Below are 12641 nucleotides of genomic sequence, written 5' to 3' on the forward strand. Positions count from 1 at the left end.
GAATAGATGACAGCATTATTAAAAATTGAAGGAATGTAAATATAAATAAATAAATATATTTATGTGTAAAGAAATTAAAAAAAGTGAAGATAATGATCATGCTATGTTGTTGATGTTTGTGATCATTATTCATAGATGGTACGTCATGCAATCAGTAGCACCAACACAAAATTTAGAATATTTGTTTTCATATACAAGCCTAGTAACCTTTGGCAGTAAGTTGGTCGACACTTCTTTTGCGTTATATGTAGCACAAAGTTTTGTTATTCATTAAGAATTTTTGATGATTGATTTGTTCGAGGTATGTATTAATAGTATAAAATGGTTTTTATTTCCGGTAACTCGTAGTTTTTTCAAAGTCTCATTACTTTCCCTTTGTTATTGAAGGGCTACTTAACCTTATTTTAAAATGGAGTGTCACTGATTACGACAATAAGGAAGTACTGGCACTCTCTAATGTTATTCTTTTTAAAGTGACGCATTCCTGCCTGTCGGTACCTTAAAATTATGTTTCGTTGTTAGAGTTGGTGCAGCTGCAGAAAGGTTGCGGATTAATATTTTGTGCGAACCGCGAGCAGCGCCTCTGACGAGTTGTAGTCCCAGTAGTGATTATTCTGTCTATGATGTGCAATGTACAAAAGTGAATACTGGGTCCGGTTTTCAACATTGACACCTTTGTATATATTAGAATTTTTACTCAGTAATTTGCTTGTTATATCAGTGTTGGGCTGTGTTAAATGGGAAAATTAATATATTTATTCGTTCTGTGTAAGAATATACAAATGGACACAAAATCTTACCCCTTTGCAAAGATCCTCCTAATGTTTGTTGAATAGTTTGTCACACTGTTGTGTGTTAGTTACATTTCCACCAAGAACGCTAGCATTGAAGATGCGGATTTCCCTGACTGAAGAGGGTATGGACATGATGTATTCAGGTGAGTTGGACGTGATGAGAGAACTGGAGGATTGGGTGGTACTACTGCAATTTATTGATGTGTGAAAGGATTATCTGTCATAACAAAGTTGTGTGTTCTTTCAGGTGAATGGTACTTCCATACACCTTGTTATGATAAAGATATATTTTCCCCTGCATTTAAAGCAGTTGTATACATTTCAGTTTTTCGTTCAATTATGACTAACCATTGTGGAAATGTGCCTGTTAACTTTGAATATTTGTCTGTCCACATGTAACAATCTGAGAACCACAGAATAGCTATCATGAAATTTGATATTGGGGAGTTTACTTAAAACATGTTTGCACATTCTAGTATTTGTTATTGAATACCACATTTACCTTCAGACATCCAGGGCATACTGATGGTGACGACAAGGAGAATACGTATATTCAGCTTAGGCAAGAGTAATTTCCACAGAGTTTTAGGTGCATTTGCGAAGGTTGTAAAATTGCACATGTTCATCTCGAGACCCACTATGGTTTTCCATTAAATTTGATCCTGTGGGTTCTAGAATTTGTCTATATGTTTTGATTTGGTTGCAATTTGACAGTGGCTTATGTACATTTCTTTTTGACTAAGTGACTGGTGGGTGAATTCCTAGTCAGACATTCAGTTATGTTGGGGATCCCTTACCATGACACCTGTTATACCACTGATGCCACTCTGTATGCTTTGTGTAAATTTCATATCTTTTTATGTGTTATTTGTACAAAATTCATGAAATGACTGCCTAAAGGGAAGGTGTTGTCTACTTTTGCTTGAAATGGTTTTATCTGCAAAACTACTGAAGTAGTTGGTGAAATTTTGTTTTTTTCTGTTTCAGTACGGTGTAACTCATGCTTTAAATTATGCTTGAATCAAACCTTATAGTTTTTTTTTTCAAAATAATTGCTGATCACACAAAAAGTTGTATAGGAGATATGTAGTATTTAAGATCTACAATTTGTATTTGAAACATTGAATCTGGTAGAGTGGTGAAGGTTATCTTAGGGTCTAAATATGTGTCATCAATTATGAGTTACTTAACAAAATAATGTAGAATTAAATTTTGAAATTCACAGGCCAAATTTTATTGGTTCAGACGTATAGGAGGCGTGAATAACCGTTGACATTCAGTGATTATACCTTAAATTTCTCTTTTACTGGCTTCTGTTTAATAGTTTGTTTGTGAAGTCAAAGTTATCGTACAGAATTGTCAAACAGTGCAGAAGATGAACTGGCTGGTACGTAGTATGATTTGAATTGTGATTAAATAGTCGCTGGGAGCAAGGTTGAAACTGGGACTTGAAAATTCGATTTTACTGGGAATTTCTCTGGTATGGTGGTGCAGATTTGAAGTCCTGGTTCCACGTTCATACAGTCAGCTGTTAAGAAATGCCTGTTTCTGAAATACTGAACCTAAATGGTTGATCTAGCTGAGGCAGTGCCAGTGTGCTTAGGTGAGCTGTTCATGTAACTGCATGCACCCGTTAAGACTTAGAAGTCCGGTTCCTACTGTAAAGCCCTCATTGGATAAAACTTAAAGTGAATTGCAGAAATTTTATGTTTGTTTCTGTACAATCTGAATTTTTACAGAAAGAGTCGGTCCATAATTTACAAATTAGCTCAACTTTGCGCAAAAGTAAAATAGTTCATGTCATGTGTACTGAGAGTGAGCTCAGAAGGGCCACGCATGAACAGAATTGTTTGATTTGATCTCTTTTGAAGATACTGCTTTGTTGGTAACACTGATATGGTGAAATGTTTAACTTGTCTGTTGGTGGTGAGTGATATTAGGGTATAATCAAATGTCAGTAAATGTTATTAATTTGGCAGGGAATGCAGAATGCATGGAGGATATAAGAAATGTGTTCAAAATTTTGAATGGAGAGCCTGAAGCAAATAGACTGAGCAGGAATATTCTTTATGTTCTAAGAGCAGCGATGAATGCCTCGCTTGTTAGGATGCTTAGCTCAATATGAGTGTATGTGTTCTCAAAGATCCTCACTCTGTGTTCCTCCCTCAAAGTGAGAGATAAAGTTTTGCACCCATACAGCAGAACTGACGAAATAACACTTTTGTATATATTAAATGTTAGTTTTTTTATATGAGATGGGAGGACAAGACATTTTGGTCTGATGATGGTGAGCATTCCCTGAATTTAATCTGTTGCGCTGTGTAGTCTAGTCGATGTTTACCAACGTTTCAGAGGTCATACTGCCTCCATCATCAGAGTATGAAGATTTCTGTCTTCTGGGTTGTTGCGCTGTGTAGTCTAGTCGATGTTTACCAACGTTTCAGAGGTCATACTGCCTCCATCATCAGAGTATGAAGATTTCTGTCTTCTGGGTTGTTGCGCTGTGTTGTCTGGTCGATGTTTACCAACGTTTCAGAGGTCATACTGCCTCCATCATCAGAGTATGAAGATTTCTGTCTTCTGGGTTGTTGCGCTGTGTAGTCTGGTCGATGTTTACCAACGTTTCAGAGGTCATACTGCCTCCATCATCAGGGTATGAAGATTTCTGTCTTCTGGGTTGTTGCGCAGTGTAGTCTGGTCGATGTTAACCAACGTTTCAGAGGTCATACTGCCTCCGTCATCAGGGCGATAAGTATGAAGATTTCTGTCTTCTGGGTTATTGCGCTGTGAAGTCTGGTCGATGTTAACCAACGTTTCAGAGGTCATACTGCCTCCGTCATCAGGGCGATGAATATTTTATGCATGACTTTGACAAATAATTTAGAGAATGCTGTTGGTAGTGAAAGTACTGGGTTTGATTCTCAGCATTTAACGGTATGATCTGAGAAATCAATGAAACACCACTCAGAACCGCTTATCTTCTAGAATTGAACTAGACACCTATTAATATATTTTGTAGGAATGTGTTAAAAATGAAGATACACTAGTCTAGTTGTGAACTACATTTTGTATAAATTTGTCAATTTATTACAAATATTCTTTTCTTTTATACACAATATATAGAAAAATATTTACATATGAAGGTATTTATATTTTACACATACGTATATACGTTTCACAGTTTATGTATTGAACTTTATGTTGCACGCATACAGATCATATTTTTCAAGATGAATTTTAATACAAATTTCACAAATTTTTGCAGGCTCGGGGGTGACCAGGATCTCCCTGAGAGAAATGTAAACAACAGAGTTTGTTGCAGGCAAACAAACTGTTGTCATTTGAACAGTTTAGATGTTTGTCTTCTGCATTGTAGCTCCGTGTCATCAGGCAGAAGTTTACCCACGTTTTAGAGGCTCTTGCTGCCTCCATAATCTGAGTTCATCACCTGCACGATGGAGACAGTAATCAACTCTGAAACGTTAGTAAACTTCCGCCAGACAACACGAAGCTACAAACGCTGAAGTTATCCAACTGCACCTCAATATTTGTTCTTCCCTTAACGTGATATTACAAGTTAATATAATTTTTACCTGTTCTCATAGCAGACTTGGAAACAGAAGGTTCTAAACTGCATGGTAGCAAGAATTGCCTTCATGTAAATGAAATTGTTTTAGGCATTCACAAATATTTTAAATTTTAAATGTTTTCAAAGGGCTTGTTAACTATTTTTATATGGTGATTTTGTCGTCTTGTGTGGCGACGAGGTACGAAATATTGCTTTTCAGATCTCTCTGCGTTTTCTGCCAGATTAATAGACCTTGTGTTTCCGCCTATAATATTTATGTCTTCGCCAAATAAACTAACATCAGCAGTGCATTTCATTTTCCATTCAGTTCAGTACAGGGCTTATATGTGCATACCTGAAATATAAATTAGAAAAGTCACAAGTCTGATCATTCATTTCCACCGAAACTTATTTATCATTGTGTTTATAAGACCATGAGTGTTTTATTCAAACATGGGGACAGGAGTATATCGTTATTATTGTAAGTCGAATAATGATCTCCGCCCTGAGGCAGGCGAGATGCTAACATCTTTTGTTAAGATAAGTTACATAGAGCCAATTTTTTTTTTTTACTAGATGAACGTACTGACGGCTTCTGAAGAAGTTTTTCTACACATTCGGTAATATTTTTCGGTTTGTAGAGAACATTTTTCGGAGTGTCATAACAAATAACGAATTCCATTACTCCGGTTCAATTTACTTTAAGAAAGTCCTGGGCTGAAAGTTCCCAGGGAGTTAAAATCCGTCTTTCTCGTTATAATTATCTGCAATTCGCCATGACGACCATTATTTTTGGCAGTAACTGCTGTCTATGGCGATAAAGCTCATGGATATGGCAGTGTTAATGTTTAATCTCACTTTGTGCACCGTACCAGAGTACTAGCTGAGGACAATGGCATCGTACTTACTTACCGTAACACCTTCGTGGCAACATGGACCTCAGCTTGCGACAATCTCCTTCGGGCGAAACAAGCACCAGATATAAACCCTGTTTCTTTTCAGTACAGGCATACCTCGTTTTATTGCGCTTCGCAGATATTATTGTTGTTTTTTTTTTTTGTTTTTTTCAATTTGAAGGTTTGTGGCAACTCTGCGTCTGTCGGCGCCATTTTCTAACAACATTTTGGTAATTCTCGCGTTGTTTTATTGCACACTTAATAGACTGCGGAATAGAGTAAACATAACTTTTATATGCACTGGGAAACCAAAAAAAAAAATTGTGACTCGTTTTATTGCGGTGGTCTGCAACCGAACCCGCAATATCTCCGAGGTATGCCTGTACATAGTAAAACGTGGGACAGATTTCGTACTTTTACTGACCTCGTATTTTGAATGAACGAGTGTCTCGATGTCGAATGCTTTTTGAATTAAGTTGGAATCGCCGGCGACAGGACGTGGATGGAACGGCATCTCCGTCGCCTTCTTTCCTATATCTTTCCATTTGATGCCCTGTAGGACGAAGCACGAACGTCAGTGCTGATCGCGTAGTGAACTGTGGGAGCACTTAACCTCAAAAGACCCTTCGCTTTTGCTAAAGTGTACGTGGATTCTGAAATTCGGTCTTCTGCTCGGGTTATAAATCACTTAATAAAAACTGCATTTATTTGGAGGCGTTTTTGAGGACTCTTATACGACGTTCAAGGTCTGAAGTCAGTCGTTAGAGATTTTAAGACGTGCACTGCGGGTCCTTCTCAAATTCTGACCTGACAGTGTATTATGCATTATTTTCCTGAACCTCTTATCAAAAGTAGAGTAAAGAAAGCCGTCCCACTACACGCCATGTAGTTCGCTCGCTATTATGTAACAGACCGGGGGCAGGGGAACTTACTTTGAAGAAAGGATGTCTCTTGATGTCCTCCACACCGCCCTTCCGTTCTCCTAACCGCTTTGACGGTTTTTTCTTCAGAAGTTTTCTGATTAGGTCTACCGCATTTGTGGAGAAACTTTCTGGGAACACGGGATCATCCTTCAAAATTTTCCTGGAACAGAAAGGTACATTCTTGTTATCTCCAATCAAAACATACCTTTAAGCAAGTATTCGCAGTCAAAGGTTTTAATGCCTTTCTATATGAACTATCTGGTCAGTGCTTCAGATACAGATAAGGCAGGCCGTGTTAAATGTGTTTCAGCTTCTAGAACCCATTTTCTTCCCCGTCGCTGGCTCCCAACTGATGTCCTTGCCAAATTGCCTTCTTAATGGTTTTTGGTCATGGTTCGTCTTGAATTTTACGCAGGTTTTAAATATGTGCACGTACATTACTGGCATTAAAAGCGACATTTATGTGTCCGACGCGCATTAATTTGTATAGGTCAGGTTTTTCAGAGAAATACTATGTTCAGAGGGAACACAGACGTCGAAACTCTTCCCAAACGCTAAAGGACTTACCGTATGAGTTCTCTCTCGTCTTCATCATCGGAAATTGTGAAGGGCCTTAACCCGGCTAGCATTTCATACGCAGTTACACCGAAACTCCACCAATCCACCTCCTGCAACAATAAAAATTAAGGGTAGCAGCTGCACTCGGTCATTTTAATTTATTCAATTTGTTGCATATTTTACAGGAGTCAACAAGACAATTCACGTTTGAAATAAGTGTATATATTTATTGTTTCCACAGGAATGGTAAGAGTAAGGGTAATGTAACCCCTATGTAAAATGATCAGTAAATAAGGACCTTTAAGAATCTGTAATGTATTTTATTGTAATTATAATTGTTTATACATTCATTGTAATTTTAATGAACCAATGTGTACAATTTTCAATGCATCTGGCGCGTTAAGAGATGGATCGGGACATATTGCGTACGAAATACGTATTACCTCTCGAGCTTTCCATATCTGTTTTCAGATTTTACGTATCTCAAATGGTTTAGGTTCTACAAACATTTATTTATGCAAATAAATGCGCATCGCACTTCTGCGTCTGCGCAGTCGCGTCAGATTCTCCGGAACCGAGGTTCCACTGTCAATTATTTTGTTCTTGATATCTTTCATGTAAGATACTTGAAGATATAATAACCACCGTAGGAGGTACGGCCGAATTGTGTTTAGTAAACGCCTCAATGTTTCCAAAAGGAAGTGACAGACTTGTTAAATTGCAACATTCGAAATAAATTTATTGGTGGGGGCGAACCTGGCACTTGGCCACCTCGTTCGCCTGACCTTACTCCCACTCAGATGCGTTCAGTTTTCATTTCTGTGCCTTTAGTTCGCGAGTAACGTTCCGGTGAAATTGTACATATTTCAGGTGTACATTATGTACTACAATTCGTTTTTGAAGGTTAATATGTATCCGAGATTATCGTAGCCGCCCCCAAATTGTTTGAAGGTCACATAAACATCTTAAACGTTGCAGTAAGAAGAGGGAAACCCAGGCAAGTGAAGGCTGCTCAGAACTTGCAGTGTAGCAAAACTGGCATCGCTGTACTTTTAATTTAGAGCCGCGTTGTAAGGAAATCTTTCCGTGACCTTGAAGCCAGTAATTTGGTAGACTGCTATAAAACGTTTCCTTCTACTGCAGAAATTGGCACGTGAAGCTACTTTGCCGTTAGGTGGCAAGTAAGGTACACCGTCTAAAGACCACATATTGCGAATTTCATTGAGTCTCTAGTGATCGTCTTTTTAATTCCATTTTCTGACGTGTTTTTGCGTCGTCACGCTAGATGGCAGGCAGGCAACTGACTGCACAAATCTAATGACATCGTTATTCTTACATTGTCAAGGTGTAATTAGACACTCACCATGCCGTGACCTTTCTTCTTGATTATCTCTGGGGCCACATAAAACGCGGTACCGCAGAGAGTGTAGTTGAGTTCATTTTTCTGTTGACGGAAAGAAAATATTAAGTAACTGTGACAAGAATCTGAGATGCAAAGCAACCTAACCTAACCTAATCCAACCTAACCTAAGCTAACCTAACCTAAGCTAACCTAACCTAATCCAACCTAACCTAAACTAACATAACCTAACCTAACCTAACCTTACCTTACCTAACCTAACGTAACCTAACCTAACCTAACCTAACCTAACCTTACCTAACCTAACCTAACCTAACCTAACCTAACCTAACCTAACCTAACCTAACCTAATGCCGTAACAGGAAGTAGAACTAAGAGTTGACTGCCATTGGACTGTCCTGAACCAATTACATTCATGCTCTGCCCTCTTAATGCTGTATCTACATCTTCACGATTTCCGTAATCGACTCTTTCGAAGAGGTGTCACTGCCAATATTCTGTCGCATTTCTTTTTCTACGTGCACATTTAGTCCATTGCGAGCAAGGTCCCTAATTTCTATTCCTCATCAATACTCTGATGGAATGAACCACACATTTTTGTTTTGTTTAGATAATTATCTAAACTAAACCCTTCTTTGTTCTTACGTTCCTGCATTTATTTGTCTTAAAATACTTGTAACTGATATTTCTTCCTCGGTGTAAGAGAGAGGTTTATATATTTAGAATCTGATAAACTGTACTTAGTTATATTATACAGGGTGTTTGGTTTATGAACTGAATAATAGCACCAATTTATGAAACTGTAGTAGAGCTGCAGGTATTAAAATTTTACACTTCTGAGTGTGCCCCCTCAAACCCAAAGAATTACGAACGCCTTTTGATTAACCTTCCCTTAAATATTGGTAAAAAAACAAACGGGCTGAGTGTGTGGTCCAATTTCATGCACGTAAAAAACTTCCATTATTCTTAGTCTCTGTATTTGATGTCCCTAGAATAAAAATTTGGGCCTTCCTGTGTTCCCGAAGGTAAAACTGACCGACAGATAAGGTAGATATTAAATTTACCCCTTTAGACAAGAGGTCTTTGGATACTCCGAAATCCGTTATCACCACGTGACCATCACTGGACAAGAGTATGTTGGCAGGCTTGATGTCTCGGTGGATAATTCTCAACTGAAAGAAAGAAAGTAACGAATTGATTTCAAAGTCGAGATACGAGATGGGACATTTTGGGTTCTTATTGTGGTAGTCAGATGTAGTTGCATTATTTTACTTTTCTGCTACGTATAACTCTGACAGAGCTATCGTACGTATTATTATTAATTTAATTACACCGGGCTTAATTATTTTTTTTTAATTATCGATCTTGTGAGTTTGACTATTTTGTTCTCTTGAGTGTACGTGCGAACTTCTGCGATGCTTCCCTCCCGCTGCAGTTTTTTTTTTTACTTACAGAATTAACAGATTTCATTGGTTTGAAGAAAGAGATTATGTGTTTATATTTTAGGATTTGTTTTCGTGAAAAACGACTTTTGTTACTTGTAAAAAGCCTTACGAAGCCTTCTTCCATTGATGTTGAATGTAGACCTACGTTGTAATTATTCTGCGTATAACATAAAATATGTTCCAATATAAAATACGCACTGTAAATAAGGACCTAACCTAAAAATAAATTCAGCGGAACTCATTAGCGTAAGATTTATCTTAGAACTTACGATGACGACTAAATTACATAAAGGTGCCATTGGCGACATTTACTCTTTCCCTCTTTTTAAATTTTTCTGTTTTAGGCCAATTTCTTATATTTTATATCTCTTCACTCTTTATTCGTTCGATTTCTGTTTCACGACTTTCCCCGTCCGCCAATTTGTCATCACCATTCAAAAGTACGATTTTTGAAGTCGTGCTGGATGTCAAATCGCATCTCAATACGTACAGCGATTATCGATACAAATCGACTGGACAGACTGACGACCGGTCGATAATTGCGTTCTCGATATGCACTCAGTACGAGTGCTGGCCTTTTGAACATAGATCAAAAGGGAAACATTTTACACGGAAAATCTACTTGACAGGGTTTATGTCATCCAAGGCATCTCGTAAAGGATTATAAATTATATTTAATGAACAAAATTATTCGCGTCCACTAACTGTTGGCTGCAATGTAAAATACGATGTGGAAATGCAATTCTAATATAAACACTCACAAGCCACTAATATGAACAAAATACTCTTAATTTCACGCATTTAGAACGTTGTTAAGAAGCGAAACAAATGCATTGCCCACAGTTCTTTATTGTTGCGCTAAAAGTCAACAATATGGTCGTTCTATATGTGGAAACCAATTATTATAATCTGTCCCACTACACGCCATTTAGACGCTTGGGGGGAGAGACGGTATAGCTCCTACTAATTCTTGACCTTGGCACTAGATGGGGGTGAGTGGTCAGCGTCACGCCACGTGGGGATAGGCCCCCCGGTACCCATTGGATAGGAGGCTGGGTGGGCCCCAGAATCGGTCTGGACACAGAGGCTAGAGGAAAAATCCTCTGCCCCCGTCGGGGATTGAACCCCGGCCGCCCAGTACGTAGTCAGTGACTAAACAAACATGGCAATGCAAATCAGAGGTTGTTGTTCATAAATTAAAAATGTTTTTATACGTGGATAATATTTAATGAGATCTAAAAATGTTTTTGACGTAATCAGTTAAATACTTTTATGTGTATTTTGTTGGAGACTCGAGTGTCCTTACCTCATGAAGGTGCTGTATTCCCATGATTATCTCTGCTAGAAAATACCGCGCCTCTCTCTCCGGAAGTTTCTTCATGTCTTCCAAATAGACACTCAGGTCACCGCCTGGAAAATAATCTGAAAGAATAATATAACAACTTTGTTACTGCAATGAAATTTCGTGCTACAAGAGGTCACTGAATGGTACAGTGTCGTTTATTCAATTCTACGATGTATTTAAAAACAAACAACTGGTTCTTGGTATAATTCCTGCTGCCGGGAGAGAACTGCGCTGAAAACAATGTTTTGGCTACTGCAATGTTTACCGAAACGTCGGTTAATACCGAACGTTCAACGTCTGAACTCCAGCCGCGAAAATATACGGACAAGAAAGATTCTTCCCGGAGTCAGGGATGAGCATAATGTCTGCTTTGGATTCTGTCGTCTCAAACGTCGCGGAATCAGAAATAGATTGTCAGAGACTCACCCTGTATAAAGCAAAACTTCGATTCTGTGTAGAACGAGTAATAGATTCTGGCCAGGAAAGGGGAGTGACACACAATCTTGCTGATAAACCACTCGGTATCGAGGAATTTTATTTTGTCTTGTGAGAGAAAGTTGATAATGTCCACTATCTTCATGGCGTACAATTTGTTTTCATCAGCACCGCATTTTTTCCTCACTAGGAAGATGTTGCCATAACCTGTAAAATCACGCATTTATTATTCCGCGTTCCTGTCTCTTGAATTAAGGACTCTGATATCTGTCGATGTTCATGAAGATTAAAATTCTGTATAAAAGCCTTTGTGTTAATATAAAATTGTCATGTCTGAAAGAAAAATTGTGATACAGGCTAACTATTCAAGAAAATAATATATATATATCGACACATTTTTTAAATGAAAACAAATGTATGTATTAACACGCCACTCATATTTATCAACGACGATAATTGAATACTTTAGTGGTGTTACAGTGGATTATTAAAATGTAATTTACACAAAAAAGAATCAGGCCACAGAAATTTACTACAAATATGAATTATTATTATTATCGTCACACTGCAAGAGTGCAGTGAGTTTGGACCTGGTCTAGGAAGACTCTGGTCTCTATATTTCTCCTTATTTAACACTTGCATTAGTGAGAACGCCCGTCATCATCCACAAGGATGGTAAAAGAGTCAGTTGGTAAGTTGAATTTGCTGCTAAGAATCAGAATTCACGAATATTTTATCAAGGCCCTCGCGATGCGGACATGACGGTTGAAACTGGTTCAAACTTTTTAAAAGTTGTGAGTAGTTCCTAGCCGTATTCAGCCACCGAGTATGGCCGCTTGAAGCCAGAGAAAAAGATGTCGGATATTTCTGATGCATTATTCGGTAAACGCTGTTAATCAGGATTTGGCTTGTATTTTAATAAGTTTTGGTCACATAACAATTGTTCTTAATTACTGATGTCTGACTTTTGTAACAGGTTTGAAAAGTTTCGTGACGATAACTGCTTTCGATGGACTTTGCACATTCATTTAAAGATTTCAGATAACCAGGGAAATGCACAGCTGATGTCCTAAATATTAACACAAATTTATACTTACTGCCTCCTCCTATTAGTTTCAGCGGTTCAAAGTCACGTAACACTGGATTGCGGGAACGTGAATGTTCAACTGTAACAAACAATCATAGTCACAGGCAAGACTTTACGTAGAAAACCCATATTTTACACGACTAAAGTAATTGTCCGCTTCAGTAGTGTCTTTCTGAAGTAGGTTTACAAACCTAATGTAAATTGAATATGATTGCAGTCGCCAGATAATA

General features: G+C 38.0%; 2 protein-coding genes across 6 annotated transcripts in view; one reads left to right on the forward strand and one right to left on the reverse strand.

Annotated features, from left to right (window-relative positions):
- LOC147874300 (uncharacterized) overlaps positions 1–12641 on the forward strand; it is a 24050-nt gene continuing 11409 nt past the window's right edge. Inside the window, exon 1 of one of the 3 annotated variants that reach the window (XR_015534324.1) lies at positions 1–301. Coding sequence is in view for 1 of the 3 variants with exons in the window: in XM_087345760.1 (XP_087201886.1) it covers positions 892–937 (46 nt within the window). In the remaining 2 variants the exon portion in view is untranslated. Of the gene's footprint in view, positions 302–332; positions 938–12641 lie in introns of those variants that run through there. The other 2 variants (XM_087345761.1, XM_087345760.1) reach the window with 2 other exon arrangements.
- The window catches only part of LOC110836711 (ribosomal protein S6 kinase alpha-5), an 11588-nt gene continuing 2790 nt past the window's right edge, over positions 3844–12641 (reverse strand). For 2 of the 3 annotated variants that reach the window (XM_022078194.2, XM_022078193.2), the window contains exons 3-11: positions 12422–12490; positions 11316–11531; positions 10851–10966; positions 9164–9271; positions 8103–8183; positions 6749–6849; positions 6191–6341; positions 5683–5811; positions 3844–4717 (exon numbers count right to left, since the gene is read on the reverse strand). In XM_022078194.2, the coding sequence (XP_021933886.2) occupies positions 4676–4717; positions 5683–5811; positions 6191–6341; positions 6749–6849; positions 8103–8183; positions 9164–9271; positions 10851–10966; positions 11316–11531; positions 12422–12490 (1013 nt within the window). In that variant the 3' untranslated portion in view covers positions 3844–4675. The remainder of the gene's footprint in view (positions 4718–5682; positions 5812–6190; positions 6342–6748; positions 6850–8102; positions 8184–9163; positions 9272–10850; positions 10967–11315; positions 11532–12421; positions 12491–12641) is intronic. The other variant, XM_087345754.1, reaches the window with a different exon arrangement.

Source organism: Zootermopsis nevadensis, unplaced genomic scaffold (genome assembly GCF_977971745.1).
Source record: "Zootermopsis nevadensis isolate Lab colony 2312 unplaced genomic scaffold, Znev_1.0 Znev_ptg000009l, whole genome shotgun sequence".
In the NCBI taxonomy this organism is placed as follows: domain Eukaryota; kingdom Metazoa; phylum Arthropoda; class Insecta; order Blattodea; family Termopsidae; genus Zootermopsis; species Zootermopsis nevadensis.